Source organism: Podarcis bocagei (assembly GCF_964188305.1).
Source record: "Podarcis bocagei genome assembly, chromosome: 12".
Taxonomy (NCBI): Eukaryota; Metazoa; Chordata; class Lepidosauria; order Squamata; family Lacertidae; genus Podarcis; species Podarcis bocagei.
The window spans coordinates 36,777,678-36,804,540 of record NC_138137.1 but is presented as its reverse complement, the minus strand read 5'-3'; the positions used below and the strand labels follow the sequence as shown (position 1 = coordinate 36,804,540).

The following is a 26,863-nucleotide window of genomic DNA, read 5'->3' as shown; positions in this document are numbered from 1 at the left end:
CTCTGGGAAGAATGAATGTGTCTAAAGGCATATTCTGAGCAGGTATCAGCTCCTGGAAATCTTGGGCACTTGTTGCAGTGCTTTCCCAGCAGCACAGCACAGCCCACAGCCCAGATGTCTGTCCTTGGCCCTCACATTGAGTAGGCAGATCTGGAGTTGCCACACTGATGTATCAGACTTCCCTACTCACATATACCTTATTTTTTGCTCTATAAGACTCACTTTTTCCCTCATAAAAAGTAAGGGGAAATGTGTGACCGTCTTATGGAGTGAATGCAGGCTGCACAGCGATCCCAGAAGCCAGAACAGCAAGAGGGATCGCTGCTTTCACTGTGCAGCGATCCCTCTTGTTGTTCCGGCTTCTGAGATTAAGATTTTTTTCCCCTTGTTTTCTTCCTCCAAAAACTAGGTGTGTCTTATGGTCTAGAGCGAAAAATATGGTACATTGTTTAAGGCAGTGTGGAAAATGAAAACTGGGGTACAATTCTAGATGAAGAGGATTTCAGAAGCATCCATAAAGTAGGAAAAAATTCAGCAGCACGTAGTAACTTCCGTAAAGCATTAGAGGAACAGTAAAGGAGTCACTTAGAAGATTAGTGTTCCTATTTATCTTTTATGAGGCCTCCAAGACCAGCTGTCTCTAAACAAACAGTTTCATTCTTTATCTGTGTTTGCAAGGATGTCTTATAGCTCAAAAAGTGTTCTCGGCTCACTCTAACCAGAAGGATACAGAACACACTGTATCACAAATATTTAGTTGAAATCAAGCATACAAGGAGTGGGAGATGATTCCTAAGAGATGATTCACTCATCTTGGCATGTGCTTGTATTTTGGAAATCAGAAACAACTGTACCATTGTGCTGGCTTGTGCCACTCCAGATTATTACTTTTTGGCTAGCTTCTTGTTTACTACAAAACAAGAAACAAAACTGCAGTCCTGCAGCAGGCAAGAATGTCACCTATCAGTTATAGCATGATCCACTTTAGGATTTCTTCATATATAGAAAATAACCTGTAACCAAGCAGTTTCAAAAAGAGATCAGTTGTGAGAGAAAGGAAATTTGAAATATATATGGGACACTCTCTCTCTCTCTCTCTCTCTCTCTCTCTCTCTCTCTATATATATATATATATATAATTATCCTCTGATACTGTGTTTGATTTTCTCTTCCTTAAATTAAATGAAGGAGAAGATCTACCTGCCTTTGCCTCTGACCCCATTCACTTTTTCCTCTGCCTCCACCCACCATTGGCAGGTGCCCCCCTGAAGATTTCCCATTAGGCTGAAAAAGTTTTCCCGCTCCTGCTCGACAAGTAGTGTCCTAGTCTGGTTTCTATGATGGGGTAAATTGGCTTTAAAAAGTACTTAGAGGGTAGGTAAACAGTTCCACAAAATATTGATGAACCGTTCTAAATTTTTATGCCGTGCAGCTCATAATGCCTTAGGAGATTGTGCTTATGATGGAGTGAGGGTCTTCAGAGGGGACAGAGCTGGCTCTAACCCCGAAGAAACGTTTTGCGGCAATGAAATCCCTCATCCTATCAGCATCGTTGGATCCACACTGTTGAATTTCTACACAGATTCTCATACTGTTGGCGTCGGATTCCTGGCCACTTATGCTGCAATCCGTGAGTAGCAACACATTGTTGGTGGGAACAACATGTGTTTCTATGCATCAGGCAACGAAATGATGCCCTGGAAGAAGACCTAACTATCCCTTGACTTTCTGGGTTCCTCCAAATTTGTAAAAACAAACAAGACACCAACCAATGAAAAACCTCGCCCATTTTCAGAACCACTGCTTAGAGAACAATTTGAACTGGGACCAAGGGGTAATCCATGTAACCCGTATGGGCATCTGTAGTCTAAGGATGCTATCCAACTAATGCATCCCATCACACAGTGCAAGAATATGCACTTGCCCAATAAAACTTCTACCTTTTCCTCCTCATGCGAATGCCCTGTGGTCTTCTCACAAATCTGCTCCATAAGGCTAGGGTAACCCCTGGAACAGATTTAGAGGGCATGTGAGAGAAGAGAGGGAGAAGTTCCATTGCTCAAAAAGAAATCCTTGCACTAATGGAGCCCATTAATTGGATATCACCCTATGAACGCTTGTTGCGAAGCAACCCCTTCTGTAATCACCGTGGCTCAACTTCAGGTAAGTTTGCTTAGGATTTCATCCTTGGTTTCAGAGTTAACTGTGACATACCGTATTTTTCGCCCTATAGGACGCACTTTTCCCCCTCCAAAAATGAAGGGGAAATGTGTGTACATGGACCCCTCTCGCTCTCCAGGCTTCAGGAGAGCCCCAGCACCAGCCCCACAAGGTTGGGGGACAGAGGGAGGTGGAACGCCGCCATCCCGCTGTCTCCCGAAGTGGTTTGGAGGCTTCGGCGGGGAGACCCCGCCGCCAGCCCCGCAAGCTCCGGGGACCTGATCTGAAGGCGGGCGGCGGGGAGAAGAGTGCTTCTCCCCACTGCCTGCCCCGCAAGCTCCGGGGACAGCTGGGAGGCACGGCGCATCTCCCCGCTGTCCCTGGACCTGATCTCAAGGCGGGCGGCGGGGAGAAGAGCGCTTCTCCCCGCTGCCGGCCCCACAAGCGCCGGGGGGGGGGGAATACCGTATTTTTTGCACCATAACACTCACTTTTTTCCTCCTAGAAAGTAAGGGGAAATGTCTGTGCGTGTTATGGAGGAAATGCCTACGGGTGGCATGCCTATGGATTTTCCTCCTCTAAAAACTACGTGCGTGTTATGGTCGGGTGCGTGTTATAGAGCGAAAAATATGGTAAATATTTTCCCCTTTATTTCCCCCCAAAAAACTTGATGCGTCCTATGGGCCGGTGCGTCCTATGGGGCGAAAAATACGGTATATCACACACAAAGCACTCCTCCTGTTTTCAGAAATAATTGTCATAAAACGCTCAGGATTAGCCCAATGCCAAATAAACAGTTCAAGGCCATCTCTTTTCATTGTGCATATCCCATTGGCAATGAAGCAAAATGACCCTGAATGCAATGCCGTGTTTTTAACATTTGCATGATTCAAGGTTCAGTGCCAGAATGGGATTCTAGCAAGCAGTTTGCAAAACAATTTCCCCTCTGCCACTGAAATGGTGGAATCCGGAATGGAGAAATCCATGTGCACACATTCAGCATATATCTGTAGTCATTTTTTAGTGAGTTCTTGTAATTTTTTATCATAATCATCACATTTACAGGGAATACATTTTTAGTAAATTTTATGCATCCTATAAAGCATTATTCTTGTTTGCTCTTTTTAAAAACTTCCTGTACCTTAATCTCATTTGGGTCTCATAAGGAAGCTCCTAAGAACACTTTAGTTGTATTACATATGAATTTACTTTGCAAAGATCACATAGTGCAATATTCTCAAAGACAAACTATCCAATGCCCATGGGATTGAGCTAATGGAAGTGTCTAGTCCAGTATAAAATATTCTAGGCAGGGAAGAAACTAAACCCTCATCCTTTGGATATGAGAGTGGCTTCTGAGACAAAGAAAATAGCTAGGCCCCAGCTACCTCACAGACCTTGACATTGGAAACCTTTTTTTTTAAAGACTTAATCAAACTTTATGCCGATAACAAGTATGTGAACCTCATTTTTTGTACCAGGTAGTATGTTCCCCTCCTTGCCATAGCCTTGAGAAATAGCTATTTGCCTCAAAACATGAAATCAAGTATCATTGTTTGAAATGAGTCATCCTGAGAGCTACTGGCTAGACGGAATACCATTGAAGGATGACAATGTTAATTTACTTGTGAAAGAGGCCTTCATAACTCACTCAAATTGGCTGCTGCCACCTGACCTTTGACTCCTGACATTTGTGAAGTATGACTAGTAGCTTTTTATTGGCTTTTTGGCCCATGCAAAACACCTTCTAGCCATGAACATTCTGTTTCCTTCTAGCTTCATCCTTCACAAAAGACAAAAGGGGGAAGAAGAGAGCAGCTTTTCTCTCCTTGCGTACCATAAGCACTGCTTTTTTAAAACCTCTTGTGCTTTTGTCTCTTATTTGTCAACAGTCCAAAGGGCAGCGCTCGATAGACGCCACCCTACCGTAGCTGAAAATGAGGAATGGGAGCCTAGGCATTCATTGCCTGTTAAAGAATTTGCTTTGCAATGCTAGTGGTTGCTGCGATGACTAGTCCTTTAGAAGCTTGGACAGCAGTGGGTTTGGGCGATTTGTCAAGAGAGAGCCCAGTGTGGTTGACTGCCAAATGGAAGACTATAAAACAGAGCACAATGGTGGTCACAGATGGTTTTGCAGAGAGCTGTGAACCAGAGGACAAAGACTGAGCCACCTCTTAGACTCCCAATGGCATCCATTATGGAGAATAAAAAAAAGAATATACTGTGGCTTCTGCCGCTGCAAATTCTTCAGTAGATCTTAAAGCGGGCATTAACTTTCACCCTGAGGGAGCCATGCAGCAGTTACAAAGCCACTCACTCACACTCCACCTCCAAAAAGTTGGGATCTCCTACTGAATCCAACTGAAGGACTTAATGCATTGCAAAGCCTTTCCCATGCACCAGTGAAGTAATCAGGGACACAGGAAACAACCATCACAGTGGCTCAAATAATTAAAGAAACCAGCGGTTTCCTCACATATGAACCTCTGTGGTCATCAGGAGAGGGCCTCTTTTGAACTGGGGCAGCCACTCTGTGGAACTCTGTCTCAGGAGATCCAGTGAAAGCATTTTGCCACCTTCCCAATGGCATTGTTGTTTAGGCAGGCCTTCAACCTCCAGGCTAAGTGCTCACTTTCTGCTGCTCTTTTCTTTTAAAAAATGTAACCTTTATGATTTGACCAAACTGTGGGAGGCAGTGGAAGACAGGAGTGCCTGGCGTGCTCTGGTCCATGGGGGTCACGAAGAGTCGGACACGACTAAACGACTAAACAACAACAACAACTTTTATGAATTGTTGTGTTTTATCTGCATCTTCTGTTGTACTTTAGTTCACCCTTGTAAATAAGCCCATTAAAGTTACATGCCTGCCAAAAGGCGGCGGGGGGTGGGGGGAGTTTACTGCCTCCCTGAGGACTGGCAGAGGAGGAGCAGAGAGCTATAATCCCTTTTGCATAATTTATTTTCTGGGTGTGAAAGAAGGGGGCTTTTAATTCCCTGGCAGCTCATTTGGTTTCTTTGCTCTGGCCCTCCTCCGCCAGCCTTCTCCCTCTTCGGAGAGGAATGCCTTTCGCTTGCCTGCCTGCAGTTCCTTAGCACCTTTAGCCTTTTTGAAGTTGCTGGACTACAACTCCCATCAGCCTCAGCAAGCGTGACGATTGGCCAGGGATGATGGGAGCTGTGGTCCAGTAACATCTGCAGAACCAAAGGTTCCCTACAACTGGCCTATGGCACCACCTTTTTCATCCACTGCTAATGCAAGATATATTGTAAAACCAGCTGCCTACCTGTCCCAATTACTGGTACATGGACATAGAGGGCCTTTACACCTGCAAAGTGTGCTGCCCTTCCATGTGCAGTTTTCGATGGTTATTACAGAAAAATCCCCATTGTCAAAAGGCTCTTCCCCTGTAAGGATGGAAAGATAGACACCATAGACAATTTTCTTTTACACTGCCCCTATTACCATGATGCTCATACACAGATTATCGCCCCATTGCTTAGAAGACTGCTCAAAGGTTCTAATTTGGAACTGCCCAGGTTACTTCTAGAAGATGGAAAATGAGAGATTATAGCAGTAGTCTCAAAAGTTTGTGTGGCAGCCTACAAAATATTTCAGTCATTCTTTCTACTATATCCTTTCCATTCATTTCTGAGCTGCATGATGGCTTTTCAACAGTGGCGGGTATGTCAAAATGTGTTGAGATACTCAGTATTTATGTGGTGCTTCATTCAAAGCACTTTGCATTTGTAAAAGACATCTGAAGGCAGCCTTGTTTAGAGAAGTTTTTAATATTTGGTGTTTTATCACATTTTTAATATTCTGTTGGGAGCCACCCAGAGTAGCTGGGGAAACCCAGCCAGATGGGTGGGGTATAAATAAATTATTATTATTATTATTATTATTATTATTATTATTATTATTATTATTATTATTATTATTATTATGGTCTACATAGAACATTTATCTCTCTTTTAATTTACTATGTCTTCAAGTTTGCTTACTTACCATTCTACTTTACTTTACTTTATCCATACTAGTATTTGTTGTATTAAATGGAGTACGCTGGTTTTTAACCATATAACAAATTATATATATACTAGAATGTATAGACCAACGCTTACTGCATTTTAGTGAAACCCTAGACCCAAAGTATGTATGGTAAAGAGGTTCTTTGACAGTAATGATAATCTTTTGCCTTTCACTGCAGCTTGTGGTGGCGTATTCAACAGTTCTCGGGGTACAGTCAGGAGCCCTACCCATTCATTTACTGAGTACCATCACAACATGAACTGTTCGTACTACATCACTGTCAGAAGCAACAAGATAGTGGCACTCAAGTATGTAAGCCAAGAGCACTTTTCATTTTATGATGAAAAAATCATGGTCTCTAGGTTTGGTTTGGTTTGGTTTTAAACTGCTATAGTGACAGCAAACATGGGAATTGTTAGTGCTGTGGTACCTAAGACTGTGCGCACACTATATCTTTAAAGCATATTCAGAGTACATTCTTTCCCTCAAAGAATTCTGGGCACTGTAGTGCACCTCTCACAGAGCAACCCTTAACAAGCTACAGTTCCCAGAATGTGCTTTAAAGGTATGCAGTCAATGTGCTTTAAAGGTATGCAGTCAATCCCACGGAAGTTTACTTTCAAAATAGCTTAGCTGCACCCAGTGTGATTTGTTTCCAAGTATACGTAGGACTGCAATTTTATGCAACTTTATTTGTAAGTCAGTGCTATTGAGTTCAGTGGGACTTATTTCTGAATAACCTTACATTGGATTGTGATGGTAGTTCTACCGTTAAGTGCTTTTTCTTCAGTCCAGAACCTTTCCCATAAAAAAACACACCCAAGAAAAGTCAGAATGCCACAGTGTTTGAATAGACCAGGGTAGACAATATGGTACTCTTCAGGTGCTGTGGACAGGAATGGATAAGAAATTTATTTTGGCTTGCATTTTAATGTGTGTCCACCTAATTTGCACATCCCAGACCAATATGCAAACCAAAACACAGTGAACCTTCTAAATTTGCACTTCCGTGAATTTCTGCAATGCACATCGCCAACCCAAAAGTGTGTGCAAAAAGTGAATATTAGCGAAAAGTGCACAATCTTTGTATATAAGTGAAAGGAACATGCAAAATACAATACAATAGGGAACATGGCTTGAAGAAATTGCATATTTTAGGCCCAAATATATTTAATAGGATAAATATACAGGAAAACACATACATTCTTTTTATGTGTCTGTGTATTATATGGACTGAACTTAAGATTGGAAAAATGAGGAACCGAGAGAAACCCAGTTTGACAGATTCTGCCATAATTCTTTCCAGCAAAGTGGAACACTCTTCCTATTGAAATCAGATAGGCACTTACGATCTGATATTTAGTCACCCGCTGGAAACATTTTTGTTTCACCAAACGTTTTTGAAGAGTAGATACGTTTCAGTGTTCTTCATTTGTTCTGTGTTTCATGATACTTTAATCATATTTTTCTTGCATACTCCCATGATTGTTTTTAATGAGCTGAGAGTATATAAATATTCCTGTAAAGAAATAAAATACTAGTCCATTGACTATGCTGGTTGGGGCTGATGAGAGGATGCCATGTTGGCCACTATTATTTATCCCCAAATGCATTTTAAGAAAAACAGAACTGAAACAATCCCACTTATTAGTAAAAAATGCCCTTGACAGGTTCAACAGCTTCCACCTTGAAGCATCCTCATCTTGCCACAAGGATTCTGTTACTGTCTATGATGGCCTGAACATATACGCTCCGCTCCTGGGCACGTTCTGCGGTGTGGCCCTCCCACCTTCTATCAAGAGCTCCGCAAACAACTTGCTCCTGCTGTTCAGGACTGATTCCTCTGGAACAGCCAATGGATGGAGAGCATCGTTCAGAGAGACACTAGGTAAAAGGGAATTCTCCCAGCACCTTCAGTGCAAGCCAGCTGCTATGAAATAGCATGAGTTACATATAGGAAATCTTTGCTATGTTTTCTTTTCTTTAGTTGCTTCATTTGTGCAAACCTAGACTGGCATATCCGTGAATGCTTAGCACCTTAGTAGACCTGAAGTACCCTTTTTTATACTCATAGTGAGAGTAAAGCATAAAGGTTTAATTTTAGTCATTCTGTCCAGCCTTACCTTCATGTGCAGCAGAATTAGGTGGTAGGATCCTGAGCTCGTAGGGTGAACTGCCCCACACTGGGGGCAGGGGAGCACCAGATGATTGTTTATGAATGTTTTCCTATGGGGGTGAATCACACACAGGAGTGGATTGGGCCAGAACATTTCTCCTTAATGTGCAGGTTTCTCTACCTTGCAGGGAAGCCTTTTGTTGCATGGACAAGCACTCAGAGGTGGTACCCCCGACAGGAGTGGTCAAGCCCACTTGAGAAACTCAGCATGTGTCCACCTCATTTCAAGCTTCATGCTATAAAAACATTATAATTGTTTATTCCTAATGTTAATTAAGGGACGCGGATGGTGCTGTGGGTTAAACCACAGAGCCTAGGGCTTGCCGATCAGAAGGTCGGCGGTTCGAATCCCCATGACGGGGTGAGCTCCCGTTGCTCGGTCCCTGCTCCTGCCAACCTAGCAGTTCAAAAGCACGTCAAAGTGCAAGTAGATAAATAGGTACCACTCCAGCGGGAAGGTAAATGGCATTTCCGTGCGCTGCTCTGGTTCACCAGAAGCGGCTTAGGCATGCTGGCCACATGACCCAGAAGCTGTACGCCGGCTCCCTTGGCCAATAAAGCAAGATGAGCGCCGCAACCCCAGAGTCGGCTACGACTGGACCTAATGGTCAGGGGTCCCTTTACCTTTAATGTTAATTATACCGACTTTAATTCAGCCTTCCTATGACAGTTGAATAGATCAGTGATACGCTGAAAATAGCTAACTACCTGTTCTTCTTTTGGTAATTCATTGGGGTTTTGCAGGGTGGGGTGGGTGGGTGGGTGGACGGAAGTAACTCCCTTAACTTTTTGTCACTTTGTCATAAAGCATTTGTGACGTAGCAGAAATATCCTTAACACTCAGCCATTGTACACATGCACACACCACAGCTGGCAGCTGTTTTTCATTTGATACCATCTGAAACAGCGGTTCTCAACCTGTGGGTCCCCAGATGTTGTTGGACTACAAGTCCCATCATCCCTGACCACTGGTCATGCTGGCTAGGAATGATGGGAGTTGTAGTCCAACAACATCTGGGGACCCACAGGTTGAGAAGCACTGATCTAAAAGGAATATAGGGATAATGAGTATATCTGGAGTGCCACCTTCTCTGTATTACAAGGTCATTGTGAAATTAAAGTGCTGCTTCCTCTTGGAGGAAGGTTGGATTCTGGATTCTCCTCTCCCTCCCTCCCTCAAAGGTAGGCTAAAGAACTCTGCTTAAATCTAGATCAGGCTTCACCAACCAGGTGCCCATCAGCTCCAACCAGCAGAACTGCATTGACTGTGGCTGATGGGTGTGGCAGTCCTGAACATCAGCAGGGCACTTTGGTGATGAAGGCAGATCTAAATCAGATAAAGCCAAAAAGCTCATGGGAAATTAATCTTGTGAAAGGAGCTCCATCTCATCCGCCAGAACAGAAAGGTCAAGAGGTGTTGTATTAGTGCAGCTTCCACAGGCCAAATGTGAAACACAATTCTTCATTAATGTTTAACAAGTGTACACCACCCTGGCTGTGTTAGTGAAGTGAGATTGGCTAATGTGATTACTGTGTTCTGCTTAATGTTGTGGGTAGCCCTAATTAAATCTTGGAAGGAGGTGAACACAAATGGTAAACTCATTTGGAGCAATCTAAACATTCCTGATTTCCTTCCTTCAAAATCCTGCCCCTTTTCATCAATGGTTACTTACCATTTTTGCACAAATGTCATCCAAAATAAGGTTATCTCTACTTCATCTTTTCTGGATTATTATTATTATTATTGATGAGCATTTTGTTGACATGAAAAGAAGCTATAGGAATTAATTAGAAAAAAAAATGAGAAGAAACACCATCATGCAATTTAATCAAAACAACTTCTTTTTATTAGGGATACTGCATCAGTAGGGTCTCATCAATACTCTCATTTAATGTGGATGGTAAGCTTCTATACCTCCATTTATTATCCATTGTCCATATGAATTCTCCTCCAGATCACTTCGCTCCCATACTTTCTCCTCCTTCAATCCAGATTTTCTCTTACCAGGCATGCACTGAGAAAGATAAGGTCTTTGAAAATCCAAACCAAAGAAGGGGGAAATGTAGGAAGGCAGTGGCTTGGTGTCAGGTTCCTGGGACTTGGCTTCCTCCCCCCCTTTGGCCGTAGATAAGCAGGGCAAAGCGAAAGGAGTCCCTTACCAAAGAGCCTTTAATGATCACAGCAAAAGAACAAAGCATCCATTTTTGGAGGAAGGTGTTCCCAATGAAGGATTCCACCCACTTCCCCCCTAGTCACTTCCATCTTGCAACCTGATCTTGCAACCACCTTGTGTTTTGTGTTGCCACCTTATCTGCTCTATGTGACCTTGGACAGATAGGCTGATATTTCCAGCAAGAGAGAGTCTGTTAGCCCTCTCTCTTCCTATTCTTCTTCACTTTGCTGTTCACCCCCCAGTTCTTCCCAACTTTTGTCTTCAGAACTATGCCCCTCTGCAAACCACTGTTCCAAATCTATACTGCTCCACTGCTCCTGGACAGTTTCAGGATCCTGGACAGGAGCAGGGGGTGGGGGAGGCTCCCACCATTCCTCCTCAGAGCTGTACTCCTCAGCCAGGTCTCTGACACTTGGAAGGGAACATTGCAAAGCAGTAGTAACCAGCACTGCACAGGATGAAAACTTCCTGCTTATTCATAGTAAGCAGGAAGATTTAATCCTGTGTGGAGTTGATTCAGAGAGTCAGAAGAAGGAGAAATTGAGCACACCCACCCACCCCTACCTTCTCCTTTGAAGGCCCAGTAGTCCTTTCTTTTAGTCACCCCTTCCCTCCCTACCCCACCCTCTGACAGGCCCAAATTGCTCTGGGCTGCCCAGTCAATGCCCAGATCCCTCTCAATTTGGCTTGGGAATCAGCCTAAACAAGTACATAGCCCAAGTATACAGGCTAAAGTTCACTAGTTGGTTGGAGGTATCAGTTAATTGGGCTACCCAGGATTCAGATTTGTCTGATTTCTCTACCTGTTTTGGTGTTTTTTTTAGTTTGGGTGTTTTTCTTTCTGGGTTTTGTTGTGTTATCCTGGCACCTTTTTAATGTTGATGAGGGGCAAAGAGAACGTAACAAAGCATGAGCTATTGAGAAGTGATATTCTACATATGGCTCGACATGTTGCCTTAGTTCCGTACCAGAGATCTGTTTATAATTAAGTGCAAGTATTTACAGTTATCTCCAGCGGAGCTGAATGGATTGAATATCATTCATGCTTTGAATGGAGAGAAAACCTCTGCCTTAGATGTGACTCTCTCATATTTCATCCCTTCATGATTGCTGGTGCCATTCCAACCGATGTTGTGTCTGTAATTCTATCAATTTCGCTCCTGCTGCCGCTGCTGCTGCTGCTTTTGCAATTATCTCATTTGAGCCAGAAATATTGTTGCACTAATACTGCTGTCACAGCATACAAGCACTACATTTAAGCAAAAATCACACTGCTCAATATTTGGCTTCAAACCTCCTTCCATCAGTTCAAGCCAAGTCAGCAGTGAGAGATTGTCACAAGAAAGGCACATTTTTGCAATGGGTTACATTAGCAGAAACATTATGTGCAAAAGATACAAGGTAATATTGCTGTTCCAGTTTACACAGTTTGGGGCTCAGAAGGAGTTCTACGCACTCTTTCAATTATTCCATTTTATAAAATTTCAAAATCCACAGTAAGGCCTTTATCCGAATCAACCAAAGTGGGGGTGGGAGGAGCTTTTTGGTCCTGCAGGTGTGTATAATGAAAAAGGATCTGGGAGCAGGGGTGTTTAGGGATGTAGTATAATTTTGTCCACTCCACATTTTTAAGCAAACCCAACTGAATTTGCACCGCCTGGCCATAGTCCTCCAAGTTTTGTGATACTATTCTCAAATTTAAAAAGTACCAAAATGCATTTTAGACTGAAATGCACACATTGATCTCAAATATGCATTTAAATGTTTGTTTTATGATGCAGTACATATTTAAATACAGATTCTGATACGGAATAATTAAATGCAAATTTTCACACTTTTTTTTTAAAAAAAGCTTCAAATTGATGCAGAAATGGGGCAGAACCAACTAATGCAAAATACACACATGTGAAGTGGATGCAATCAAGAAATGGACTGATCCAGCCATCCCTAGGAGAATGGCATTGCAGCAGCTCTGACTTAATCCTGTGCTCTCTAGAAAGGCCCTACACAGCTCTTGCTGTGAAATTTTCCAGGATGCCCAGCTATATAGCATGATCCATCCACATGTATATTTGTGTGTCCAAGCCTATGGCTTGGCTACAGAGATTCATTGATTCTTAGGCATATGTTACCAGGGAAATGCCATCAGAACCATGGTTGGAAGACACATGATGCAGTTACCTTGTTGAAGCCCAACAAGTCTGGCCAGTACTTGGGTGATGAGAGCTTGCCTGGGCTCTTTGCCACCTTGAGTTTCATCATAGGAGAAAAAGAGTATATAAATAAATAACAAAACAGTTTCGCCAATTGATTTATTAAGGCATGTCAGCCATTGCATCCAATCACAGCAGATCTTTTTACTTTGGTTTATCAGCATCCCAAGTTCATTATGATGAAGTATCCTTTTGCATAATGTTGGGGTTTTTTCCTTTTAAAAAAATGCAGCCAAGCAAAAAATATACCCATTTTGATCTGATCATTATAAGGACCTGATACTCATGCAGATTTCATGCACTCAGAATTTCTGATCACCTGGCCACAAAGAATCGTGGAATAGTAGAAATGGAAGGGCCCAAGAGGGTCATCTAGTCCAACCCCCTACAATGCAGGAAAGCCAGATGAGTGGGGTAAATAATAATAATAATAATCATCATCATCATCATCATCATCATCATCATCATCATCTTTTGCCCAAAATGGGGCTTGAACCCCTGGCCCTGAGATCAAGAGTCTCATGCTCTATTGACTGAGCAATTAGGTGTTTGCATACAAATGTAAGTGCTTCTTTTTTTTAACATCCCAACGACTTTAATAGAATCTAGGAATATTAGTCCTTGTGGGATGAAGACAAAGACACAGCTCCACCTACTGGTTTTTTTAAAAAATACAACCCTTGACATGATAAGATGTATGTTGCTTTTACTTACTTTTTATGTATTCTTTTATCATCGACGGGCAATCGCTGAACCCTTCAGTTTGCGTGCTTTGTTTCTCAAGGCAACTACTCCTTGTTGCACTCCCGCAGCCTTCCTTTAGCACCCCGTCTGATAGACTCCCTTCTCGACTCCCTTAAATCTGCCACTAGGAGTTTTTGCCTGGTCTTCACACTTGACTTACCAACTCCTGCTTTTTCTGTCCCTTGCCCTCTGGGGCAAAGCTCCCCACCAGTTACCCTCCCCCACTTCACACTGCTCCCCCTTTTGTCCCTCTTTCTTCCACCCTCCCTCTGTCTTTTTGTAAACCGCAATGAGGTTTTGTTACAATCAAGTGGCATACAAATGTGAAATAAATATATCCGTCCAATCTCCTGCTTTCCTTCTCTCTCCTCTACTTTTCTGGCTCCCCTCTTGCCAAAGCTATTGCTTCTCTCTGCTTTCTCTCCCTCTTCATTTTGGGACTGTCCTGGAAAGGGCAGCCAGCTGTGCTCTTTCTTTATGCAGCTGGGGCATTCTTTAAAGGTAAAGGTAAAGGGACCCCTGACCATTAGGTCCAGTCATGATTGACTCTGGGGTTGCGGTGCTCATCTCGCTTTATTGGCCAAGGGAGCCGGCGTACAGCTTCCGGGTCATGTGGCCAGCATGACTAAGCCGCTTCTGGCGAACCAGAGCAGCACACGGAAACGCCGTTTACCTATTTATCTACTTGCACTTTGATGTGCTTTCGAACTGCTAGGTTGGCAGGAGCAGGGACCGAGCAACAGGAGCTCACCCCGTCCCGGGGATTCGAACTGCCAACCTTCTGATCAGCAAGTCCTAAGCTCTGTGGTTAAACCCACAGCGCCACCCACGTCCCTGGGGCATTCTTTGCCTCTTATCAAATAATCAGTCCTGTTGTTAGCATTGGAGCCACCTCCTGACATATCCACCCCCACTTTCACACATTACATTGAATATAATGTGGGAAGGGTTTAAAGGAAATTTTGCTTCAATCTTCTCGCGTTCAGTGAATAGTATGAATAGTTTGTGTATGGAGTCTGGAAGCAATGGCAGCGTGTGAGATTCTGCTGTCCACATATTGAACATATTGTGTGGAAAGGGCTTAGTTTAACAAAACAAAAACAAAAAAAGCTGTGCAAAGCATTAAAATGATGCAGTTCAGCTCTCAAATGCCCATGGTTGACAGTAAGCATCAAGACAGGAATAGGAAAAGTGATATGATCAAAAAAATACAGAACATCATTTAAAATACTTCTATGAAACATGCAGTAGATGACAGATCTCTCTTTTTAACAGGCCCTCAGCAAGGCTGCGGTGGTTACCTGACAAATTCAAGTGACAGCTTTGGCTCACCAGACTCCGACATGGATGGCAAATATGACAAAGATCTTGAATGTGTGTGGGTTATAGCTGCCCCCATAAACAAGCTGATCAATCTCACCTTTAACACTTTTCAACTGGAAACAGAATCGTCTGTTCAAAACTGCCACTATGACTATGTCCAAGTAAGATCAGTGTGTGCTAATCAAGAAATGCAAGGCACTCTCTTTGCTGTGTTTCGACCATAGGCTAGAAAATAACTTTTGTTCCCTTATTTCTTTTCATTCAAAGTCTACCTTACAGCAGGGGTAAAGGAAATATAATAAATAGTTTTATATGACTCTAAACAGACATGTCCTGAAGGTTTGCAAAGAAAAAGCAAAGCAAAGGTTAATTCAAGTTCAGTAAGATAGTGAACATGTAACTAAATGTTCAGTTGAAAATGACTTCCTTCTTTACATGAAATTGATTCCATTTGGACAGAAATGGATTCCATTTGGACTTGCATATCTTGGTTTCTTAAGATATGAGTCTTTGTCTGCTTGCTTGATTCTCGTTCTGCTCCATTTCGCCTCCCATCTTGGCATGCTATGATTGAAGGCTTCCTGGGCTACATAACCATAATTTCCCATTATGTCCAAACTGTGCAAGAATGCTTACAAGGAATAGCCTCCTAAACAAACACAAAACTCTGGGCTCCAATCCTGCTTTGCGCCAAACCTTATATCCATGGTTTCCTGCCTTGGATGTAACAGGAAACTATGGTTAGTTAGCTGAATTGCAGTGCACCAAAAAGAGAAGAGGGAAGGGGTGATGCAAGGACAGAGCATCTGGATAAAAGGTTACACCTTAACCTGACCATTATTTTGATTTGAATTAACAAATCAACAATTCATAGAACCCTAGAAGTGTGGTCTACAATCATCTAGTTCAACATCCTGTGATGCAGGAATATGCAGCTGCCCTATATGTAGATCGAACCTGTGACCTTCATGTTATCAGCACCGCACTCTAACCAGCTGAGCTATCAGTTGTAGTAGTTCTTGCATTTGTAAGACACCCTATGAGACATCAGTCACCAAAATGAACACTTGAACTCCTTCCACCAATCATTCCCATAGCTTTTAACTGTTCAGCTCATGCACATATCATGCTATAGAGAAGTTATGTTTCTGTTTTGTCTTTTAGCTGTTCGATGGTAGTAATGAAAATGCTACAGTTGTTGGCAAGTTTTGTGGCTTCAGAGTTCCAGCTCCTTTTCTTTCTACTGACAACTTCTTGACCATTAAGTTTGTCACTGACATGTCTGTAGAAAGAGCAGGTTTCAATGTTACCTACACTACTGTGGACAGTGAGTATAATTTTCATTTTCTTCCCAGAAGATCCTGTAAAATAAGCCATTCCTTTGCCTTGCACAACTCCAGGGAGGATTTCAAAACTTTAAAAATCAGCAGTTATATAGCTCAGTGTTATCAAATTAGGAAACCAATTATAGAGAGAATCTGGAGCTTCCTGGAGAAGATAAGACTTGATGGAAGAGATGGTGACTGAAATGTATCTGTCTGGGTGGAGAGGATTTGGGGAGATCAGATGGGTTAGAAGGTGGGGCTTGGTTAGGACTGTTAGACCACTGATTTAGAAAACACGAACTTGCCCATTGCTTCAAGTATTTTAAAGAGAAAACTCCAATGTCATAGAAATATAATACTTAAATACCCATCGTGATATAATTGATCTATTTTGAATCTGCACATTTTGTCTCTTGGCATTGAACATTTGTACCTCAATGTCTTGTTGCTTTCAAATAAATATCTCTTTAGGTCAACAGCTTATGATTCTGAGTTGAAGTACACAAAAAGATCTTTGCTGGATCAGTGCAATGCCCATCTAGTCCAGCATCCTTGCTCTGTGTTTATTCATTTAACTAAATTCATATGCCATTTTATTGCAAAATAAACCCCTTAAGCAGTTCCCGCAGGGGCCAGCCAGATTCCTATTGGAAACTTGCAAGCAGGACTGGAGTGCAACACCACCCTCCCCTTGTGAGAATTTAAGCTACTGATATTCAGAGGCATCCTGCCTCGGATGCTGGAAGTTATACGTAACCACCATCCCTAGCACCTACTGATAGCCTTGTTCCTCCATGAAAGAGTGCTTATAACCCAGCAAGCTTGTCTAATCTGTGTTGCTGTTGCTTTTAACAGGACTGTGCGGAGGTGTGTTTAATGCAACTTCAACCAGCCAAATAGCAACATCGCCCTACTTTCCAGAAGCATATCCTCCCTTTACGTACTGCAGATGGGTTATTGATGCTCCTCCTGAGCAACATGTGAAAATAGTGGTGCAAGAATTCCACCTCCAGTCCAGCCAGGACTGCTCTCAGAATTATCTAGAGTTCCAAGAGTCACCACTGGTAAGTCAGCCAGGCCTGCTGCTAGGATCCTTGTGTGCTAAGGTGGGGATCCCCAGTCTGGGTGTCAAAGGTCCATGAGATTTCCCTGCTTTTGATCCCCCTTGTCCAAATCTCTGCATTGTCTGATACTGAAGGCCAAACAAGACCCAATGCTAATTGTATGAATGGAACTTATGTGCATATATTTTTTTTGCTATAATAGTAACCCTGGTACCACCTCAGAAATTGGGTCAGGGGGGACTTTTAGCTCTTTCTTTCTTTCCTTGCCTTCATTGAAATGCAAGTAGTAGCTTTGGAAAGTTGATGTTGTTAGGACCATGGCAGGGACATAAAACATGAAGTGCTCTCTCCCTACCATCCACTGCCCTTAAGCAGCTATCATAGCTACTATCTGCATAACAAAACAAAAAACAAAAACCTATGGGTGTGAATTGCATTCATGCAATTAATGCCATGTGGTCTCGACTGAAGTCTGAGGGTCGGGAGATTGAAATCCTGGCATCCCCCCCAGGTAAGACTGTTTTTTGAAAGGGTAAAGGAAATGTAAGCTTTATTATTCATGACAAACAAAGCCATTCCAAGTGTAGGTTTTACATGCAGCCAAGATGAAGCCAATAAGTTAGCACTAGTACATTCTAACTCATTCCAATACAGGCTGAACCTGGAGAAGCAGCAGTAAGTAAGGAAAGCCTGAAAGGAAGCGGTTGCTTTACCAATGAGTAGTTACTAAGAGCCAGAATTAAGATTGCCGGAAGAAATATCAACATATGCAGATGACACAACTTTGATGGCAGAAAGTGAGGAGGAATTAAAGAACCTCTTAATGAGGGTGAAAGAGGAGAGCGCAAAATATGCTCTGAAGCTCAACATCAAAAAAAATAAGATCATGGCCACTGGTCCCATCACCTCATGGCAAATAGAAGGGGAAGAAATGGAGGCAGTGAAAGATTTTACTTTCTTGGGCTCCATGATCACTGCAGATGGTGACAGCGGTCACAAAATTAAAAGACACCTGCTTCTTGGGAGAAAAGCGATGACAAACCTAGACAGCATCTTAAAAAGCAGAGATATCACCTTGCCGACAAAGGTCCATATAGTTAAAGCTATGGTTTTCCCAGTAGTGATGTATGGAAGTGAGAGATGGATCATAAAGAAGGCTGATCGCCAAAGAATTGATGCTTTTGAATTATGGTGCTGGAGGAGACTCTTGAGAGTCCCATGGACTGCAAGAAGATCAAACCTATCCATTCTGAAGGAAATCAGCCCTAAGTACTCACTGGAAGGACAGATCCTGAAGCTGAGGCTCCAATACTTTGGCCACCTCATGAGAAGAGGAGACTCCCTGGGAAAGACCCTGATGTTGGGAAAGATTGAGGGCACAAGAAGAAGGGGATGACAGAGGACAAGATGGTTGGACAGTGTTCTCGAAGCTTCTAACATGAGTTTGACCAAACTGCGGGAGGCGGTGGAGGACAGGAGTGCCTGGCATGCTCTGGTCCATGGGGTCACGGAGAGTCAGACACAACTAAAGGACTAAACAACAAAGTTACTAAGAGAGAAGGAATCAGTGAGGAGGATTGGGTTGCCTTTAATGCCAAGAATGTCACAAGCACTGGCAACCAGATGCCTGTGTTCACATGGTACTATATCTTGCAATAGCTGTGCAAAATGTCACAAGCCACAATATGTCACAATCTGTTAGGAAAGTCTCCTTCATTTCCATATGCTCTTTTTTTCCTTGCCCCCCCCAAGCTTTGACTTCTTGCTTATTACATTTCAGGGCAATCCAGAACATGCTGATCACGTCCACCGATTCTGCGGCTCCGAAAATCTTGCGATTCCTGTGTTTTATTCTTATGGGCGGACTGCTGTTGTAATTTTCAGATCAGAAGCCTATGTGGTTAATAATGGACTTAGCTTCTCTTACCTGACTTCAGGTAAAGCTTTTGCCCTGCTTTTTATATGCACCAAAAATTATTAGCGTGGGGAGTGAAAATCTAAAGGTGTGAAGATATTGTAAAATGTAGAAACGATATATATTTATATTTATATATTTGTCTCCTGCTAGGCTGCAACAGAGAATACAACCAATCATTTGGCTATCTGAAAAGCCCGGGCTGGCCTGATCCTTACCCTCACAACTTGGATTGTACTATTATTCTGCGGTCCCCACTAAATCACACCATCTCTCTCTTTTTCAATTCCTTCAACCTACAACACAGTGGATGCCGTGATTTCTTAGAGGTATGACAGTTACCTGCTTCACATGGTCTGCTTCATGGGGCCCCTTTCCTTAAACCAAGAACCTGATCCAGATTACCTCCTATGTCTGCAATTTCCTTTTCAAGTAGCAGCTAGTCAAATCCTAGGTTAGATGATAGACCAGAATGGGTCACATAGCATCTCCTAACTCCTGTAAAAACGTCCAAGAGGACTCTGCTACTATATTCCATGTGACAAGTTTGCCTCTGTTGCCATGTGCTGGGTCTGACTCAGATACCATGCTGATTATAAGGTCAGCTTTGTGACAAAGCACTTGTAGGAATCACCCTTTTTTAAAATAAAAAAAAAAGTTTAAAGATACCTGCTAGTGTCATGACAGAGACTGTTTCCATCAAGTTACCTGTATCAGTTGCAAAGATTTTAATTATTCATCACTTATAACATTTCATTAACAATGGCTTTGTATATTCTTCTAAAGGTCAGAAATGGTAGTGATGCAAACTCTCCACTGCTTGGCAAGTACTGTGGAAACACCCTACCCAATCCTGTATTTGCCAAAAATCATGCTGTGTATCTCCATTTCAAAAGCGACATCCTAGCTTCCAGTGAAGGATATGAAATCACTTGGACTTCATCACCAACTGGTACTAGCAATAGTTTTCATTCTATATTTGTTTGTTTGTTTCCACTTATCGTATATCCTGCTATTTGGACTTTCAAGGGTCTCAGGGTATCTTACAAATTATTTCTAAAAACATTAAGACTTAATTTAAACTACATTTAAGAGATTATAATGACTCCCACTGAATAGACTATTAAACATGGATTTCCAGTCATCTAGAACTGTGTCAGATTCACCTTCTATATAAATATGTGCTGAAATAAGAAACCTTTCACCATTCCTGAATGGAAGGACTGGATCGGTTTAGGAGCCTTTGCTGCAGAAATAGTTTCAAGGAAAGGGAACCACTCACTCCTCCTTATCATCATCATCATCATCAAACCTTTTATTGGCATCACATACAAACATCCAAAACAAATCAATACAGAATTACCACTTCCCCAGTGGCACAAGACATTTGCTAAAAGAAAGGAGGCAGGGCAGTCTATCGTCACATCTCTAGGTCTCCAGGGAGATCAGACGTCTGCAGTGTATTTTGACAACAAAAAACCAAATAGAGATATTTAGCCACTAACTTGGTGAGCTCCTGATCACTTCCCAGTAATAGAAAATGTATGACCTCCAACTCTGGTTTCCATTTGGGAATACAGAGTTGATCTAGAAATTGCTGGCGGAGATGAGGATCTAGTTTACAATTATCCTTTTCCCCACAAATCCAACTTGTATCAGTGAGCAATCTCGGAATAAGGCCTCTTCTATTGATGTATGGAAGGGATGGGGAAAGTTTGGTCTTCAAGGTGTTGGCGTAAAACTCCCACCAACCCTGACTATTGGCCATTCTGGCTGGGACTGGGAGTTGGAGTCCCGCAACACCTGGAGAACCGCAGATGTTCTCCATCTCTGCTATACATCAGCAGAAGAGGCTTCATCCAGTTGTGGCTACACTCCTCGCTGGGATCCACTTCTCCTTCCTTGGTGTCCTGCCAGTTCATGACATCAAGCTTTATAAAATTTGAAGGTTTAAAACCATCACTTTAATTGTGCTTGCAAACAAATTTGGAGCCAGACCAGCTATTTTAACAATTGTATTCCTATAAATCCAGGCCGGTTGGGATTTCAGGGAAAAAAACCCCTCATGCGATCTTCCTCATCCAGTTTAAGACCAATGACGTTAGTTTAAGAAATGCAGCATAATCATTGATACTTCCTCCCTTATGTCTATTGCTGAGAATGTTGAGAATGCACAGTACAACAAAACATTTAGCACTAACTTTCTGTTTATAGGATGTGGTGGTACTTTATATGGTGAGACTGGTTCATTTGCCAGCCCTGGGTACCCAGCTTCTTATCAGAATCAGACAGACTGCGAGTGGACAATTAAAGCCCCCCAAGGAAGGGCTGTTACCATCAATTTTGCTTTCATCAGCATTGATGATCCTGGTGACTGTAGTAGCAACTATCTGAAACTCTATAATGGACCGGACAGTAGCCATGCATCTATGGGACCATATTGTGGAATGGTATGTTTAAATGTTGTCCTATGCGATGTTTGCCAGTGTGAGCTCCAGCTCTGTTGTGAGTTGTGTAATATACATGGTCATTCCAACAGAGAGACTGTAGTGACATCTAGTGGAGTTTGTGCTAAAGTGTTCCTTTGATTTTAGTTTCTTCCTCTGAGCGTTTCCAAAATGAGATCTAATATCTCGGTTCACAAACTCTCACCCCTTCCATGTTGCAATGCAGAGAAAGCAGTGCTGGATGAAATTATGAGATTCCTCACTTGAAGGCAGCTCAGTTATACACAGCCTGGTGAAATCTAAATTGGACTATACCATACTCTGTGTTGGGTTGCCTTTGAAGACAGTTCAGTCATATTGCAGTTGGTACAAAACACAGCTGTTGTAGGGAACACATCTTGTCACTTTTAAATGAACCCCTCTGGCTGTCAATTTGTTTCTAGGAAGAATTCAGAGTGTTTATTCAGTTTATTCAAACTGATAACCTTTAAAAGCTCTACATGGCTTGGGACCTGAGTACTAGGAAGGGTTGGCTGCTCGCACGCAAGCCTGGCTGACGTTTAAGATATTCATCCACAGGCTGCTCAGAATAGCCTGCCACCACCAGGAGCAATGGAAATGCACCCTGCTCTGTCTGTACACACAATACCTTTAAATCATATTTAAAGTGTGTGTGCGCGCACACATACAATCCTGGGAACTGTAGCTTTTCCCTCATAGAACTACACTTCCCAGCATTCTAAGCAAGCTACAGTTCTCAGGATTCTTGGGTGGGGAAAATGTGGTTTAAAGGTACGGGTGTGTACACAGCCCCTGTAAGCAATGCCTGACACAACCTAAGATATATTTTGTCAAACATCCACACCTCATTCTGCTTCATTAGTTGTCTTGTGATGCTTTTCCAATGCTGTCACACTGTTGCCATCTGGGGCCAGGGCATTCTTGCATTATAGTACAACGAAAGCAAGACAAAAAAACCTAAATTATAACATTTGCAGTATAAAAAGTTACAGGGACATTTCCACAGGAAGTCTAGGGATCTGCATTGATTGGAAAGTAAGCAGAATATCTACCCCAAAACTTTTGCAGCTGCAAGCAATATTGAAAGCAGCATCATGTATAATCGCCCCAATATCATCACAAATTCACAATAAAAAGGATGTCTGGAGGGCCCTTAAACCAGGGTCGGTTCCAGACAACTTGTTTGTTGAACATTCATCCTGATCTGTTTCCACGAAGCTTGTGAGGTGGTTAGACAATGTCAGCTATTTATTCATTCTGATTTGTTTGGGGGAAGTTATATTATGTTCCATAAAGTAATTGTTATCCCACACTTCCAAGCACGTTTCCTCATCACTTTCCTTATTGCAAAAAGTCTACTTTAGCAGGGGAGGAATTCCAAATAAACTTTTAATTGCACAATCTGAATTTGCTGGTATGTGATTTAATCCTCTGTCAAAATAAAGACAGCCTGGAACCATCCTGTGTAGCATTCTTATAGGAATGTGCTTTCTGTGAAAAGGTTTCGTAATCAGTATTATTATTATTATTATTTTTCCCCCTTTTCTTCTCAGGACACCAACATTGCTCCATTTACAGCTGCATCACATGAAGTGTTTATAAAATTCCATTCAGAGTATGTAACTCTACCGTCAGGATTTAGGCTAACTTGGAGCAGCTGAAATAATGCGTCTGTGGAAAAAATACATTTATTCAGCACTTCTCTGTATTGAAGAGACTTCAAAGAATATAATTGTCTCCATAAATACAATAAAATTATTTTGGTCAATGCAGTTGTTATGTATTTTTTAAATTCAAATGATTTTGAGCTCTTTGTGATTGCTTGTAAGAATACAGTGGTACCTCTAGTTACGAACTTAATTTGTTCCGGAGGTCCGTTCGCAACCTGAAACTGTTCTTAACTAGAGGCGTGCTTTCACTAATGGGGCCTCTTGCTGCCGCTGCGCTGCCAGCACCTGATTTCCGTTCTCATCCTGGGGCAAAGTTCTAAACTCGAGGTAACTCTTCCAGGTTAGCGGAGTTTGTAACCTGAAGCATTTGTAACCTGAGGTGTTTGTAACTCGTGATACCACTGTACCTGTTTGCTATTGGGCACAAAACACTGAAAATGACACCAAATGAGAGCTGAGTGCCCCTTAGCAAACTATTCTCCAAAATCACTCTTCTATATAGACAATGGTAAGACTGCAGCATTGCAAAAATAACTCTTGAACTATTGGTGGAGTGGGAGACATCAACTAGCGTTCCTGCTGGATACAGAAAATCATGCTCAGTTCTAAGATACATGAATTTGTCTAAAATTCATATCACTCATTTGGGACATTTACACACTTTCCAAAATAAGAATGGTTGATTATATTTATAACCACAGTATTTCAGATCAAATACAAATTATTATTATTAATAATAATAATAATCGTGCAACCACCTTGGGTCCCTAAATATTGCTGGTCTACAGGCTCCATCACCCCACAACCAGCTTAGCTGATGTCCAACAACAGTGGGGAACCCAAGGTTGAAGAAGGCTGAAGTAGGTGACTTTCAAGATCCCTTGCAACACTAGGATTCTATTACTCTTAAAAGGCAGCAGCACAACATTAAAAGCCTCTTCTCTCTTTAAATGATGGTAGCTTCTGTGCTGTGTTACTGTCTTCTGATTTTATTGATACCAGGGTTTTAGTATGTGAGTTATTTAACTTTATTGGCTAGGACCCAAGACATTACTTTAGGTGCATCTGAGGGCTTAAACATGTACCATGGGATTTGTTTTAACATCTCCCCCCCCCCCCATTTTGAACAGCAAGGTCCCATGTGCATCAAATTTTAAAAGCTCTGAAATGTTCCCCCAGTTTCAAAGGTGGTTTCCCATGTTGAGGAAAACAAGCAAAAGCTCCTTCGGCACATGGAAACAAGTTGCACTTACACTCATTGGAACCTGGCCAAAGCCTGTAAATGGCCTTGAGTGGATTGTAACAGAAAGGCGATTAATACATTTAATAACTAGATAAATTGAGTGGAAGTGGTGCGCATACCTCTCAAATGTGGATTTTGACCCTAGGCAGTAAAGCTTGCTGAGTAAAGTCATTTGTGGGGATGAGGTGCCCATTCCAAAATGCAAGAGGCATTTTGTGCTATTTCCAGCCTTGCCAGATATGCTATGCAAAGTAAGAGGGCCCTGTTATGGGATCTTAAAACAAACTCTCATTGGGATACATGTGTTGGGATTGGGTATCAGTAGCCTCCTTTCCATTTTTTTATTTTTTTTATTTTTTGCTAAGTGGTGGGGTTTTTTAATTAAGCATCTGTCATGCTGGGTATGCTTATGCTATGTCCTCACTTGTTTGGTTATACTGATGGTTTGAGGATGTTGATACGAAGGGTGAATATAAGTAAACCTATGTTCCTCTCTCACGAGAGTGCCATAACTGCAGAACCATGATTGTAAGTAGTAATTGTGGAGTTGACTGGGTTCCCTCTGCTTCAGTAATGTCCGTACAGACAGCTGGAAGTGAGACATTTGCCGATTTATTTCAGCAGTGGCCTAAATTAATCATGGGAAGAGAGACTGAAAATAAAACTGCCAGTACCATAATGTCATTACACAAATCTATGGCGTGACCACACTTGGGATACCATTTACTGTTCTGGTTGCCACACCTCAAAAGGGAAATTGCGGAGTTGGAAAAGATTCAGAAAAGGGCACCCAAAATGGAGCAACTCTCCTGTGAGGAAAGCTTTCGATATTTGGTGCTTTTAAAGCCTTAAGGCATTTTGGGGAGTGGGGGAGATGAGTAAGAGCATGGCAGAAATGTAGTGTGTGTGTGTGTGTGTGTGTGTGTACACACACACACACACACCACACACACACACATTATGGCGAAAATAAACTTTTTTCCCTGTCGAACTTCTAGACACTTGGGTCACCCTATGAAGCTAACACTGGGAAGATCCAAGATGGACAAAAGCAATGACTTCGCAACACATAGTTAAACAAACAAAATTCAGCTGCAAGATATGCTGACGACCACCAAATTGGGCAGCTATAAAGGGAAATAAAATCTGTGGAGGTTAAGGCTATCAGTGGCCAGTAGTCACGATAACCATGCATTACCTCCAAAGCTGGAGGCAGTTCTTGGCATCCGTTTGTCTCGGGAGACAACGGGAGAGTGCGCCTTCAGGGGTGGATAGTCCCTGGATAGTCGCAGCGCCCGCTGTGGCTGGACGCCTCTTCATACCAGTTGCGGAGCGGGGCAGAAGTGGGGAGCGCTCTGCTGCGCCCACGACCTGCCTGCACGACCTGCGCCCCACGGGCACCTGCTTGGCCACTGCCAGAACAGGAGGTCAGGTCAGCTGGACCTTCTCCTCTGATGCAGGTGGGATCTTCCCGCGTCCTTAAGTGTTTTCCTCTGATTCCTCTTTCCACCCCCTATTGGCCTGCGCGTTCTTCCTTCCCGCACATTCCAAGCACAAAAGGTCTCGGTGCAAAGGATGCGCTTCAGCATCCGGCTGCCCGAACGCAGAAAGAAAAGCGGGGAAGGAAGAACACGCTCCGCGAAAGTTCCCAACTACTTCCTCTAATGCCACCGCCCGTGCGCCTCCATAGCCTCGGGCCCGCCGCCTATTGGCTCGCGCCTGGGTCCTCCCATCCAATGGCGGCTGGGCTAAGGCGGAGCTGCTTCTCGGGTTGGGCAGCCGCCGGCTGCGCATTCCGAGCGTCGGGCGGAGCCGCTGCTCCCCGGAGCGCTTCGCCTTACTTGGAGCGGCGCGCGCCGGGCTTCCCTCGCCCTCCCCGCCGGGCGCCTGCGCACTGAGAAGGAAGGCACTCGCCCCGGGAGCCGACGGGCGGGCGGGACGGAGGCGGCGCCTCAGAGCAGGGCGTGTGCCGTGAAGCGGGGAGCCCGGCCGGCCGGAGTTGAGCAGCCAGCAGCGCCCCGGTCCCGTCCCGTTGGTGAGTTGCTGCGTCGCCCCCCCCCCAAAAAAACCCGAGAGCTCCAGCGGGGCCTGCCCGGCTTTCGGACTTGGGCGGCGAGTCGGAGCCCCTCGGTCCTCTTCCTTTCCCTGGTCGTGTGAACTGACAGCCTCCTGGACCCAGGAAGGACTCGCCCCTTCTCCTCCTCCCGAGGCCGGCGTCGCTCTTTCCCCTTCTGCAAAGCTGGGTCGAGGCTCTGGTGGACGGGCAGCAGCCCGCCAGTGAAGCTTCCTGCGTTTCTGCAGAGAGTGCCATGGGAAGCAAAAATAAGAAGCCCGAGGTTCTTGGTTCTTCAACAGGGG

At 43.2% G+C, this 26,863-nt stretch overlaps 2 protein-coding genes across 2 annotated transcripts in view; both read left to right on the top strand.

Annotated features, from left to right (window-relative positions):
- CUBN (cubilin) overlaps positions 1-23,351 on the top strand; it is a gene marked incomplete at its 5' end in the record, with an annotated part of 135,617 nt that extends 112,266 nt beyond the window's left edge. The window contains 11 exons of the mRNA XM_081163387.1: positions 1,433-1,630; positions 6,369-6,498; positions 7,861-8,078; positions 14,773-14,981; positions 15,985-16,147; positions 17,001-17,209; positions 18,990-19,146; positions 19,278-19,453; positions 19,911-20,076; positions 21,339-21,574; positions 23,146-23,351. Of these exons, the coding sequence (XP_081019513.1) occupies positions 1,433-1,630; positions 6,369-6,498; positions 7,861-8,078; positions 14,773-14,981; positions 15,985-16,147; positions 17,001-17,209; positions 18,990-19,146; positions 19,278-19,453; positions 19,911-20,076; positions 21,339-21,574; positions 23,146-23,253 (1,970 nt within the window). The 3' untranslated portion in view covers positions 23,254-23,351. The remainder of the gene's footprint in view (positions 1-1,432; positions 1,631-6,368; positions 6,499-7,860; positions 8,079-14,772; positions 14,982-15,984; positions 16,148-17,000; positions 17,210-18,989; positions 19,147-19,277; positions 19,454-19,910; positions 20,077-21,338; positions 21,575-23,145) is intronic.
- Positions 23,352-26,368: 3,017 nt separating this feature from the next.
- Positions 26,369-26,863, top strand: part of RSU1 (Ras suppressor protein 1) — a 64,453-nt gene continuing 63,958 nt past the window's right edge. Inside the window, exon 1 of the mRNA XM_081163295.1 lies at positions 26,369-26,540. The gene's annotated coding sequence lies outside the window, so the exon portion shown is untranslated. The remainder of the gene's footprint in view (positions 26,541-26,863) is intronic.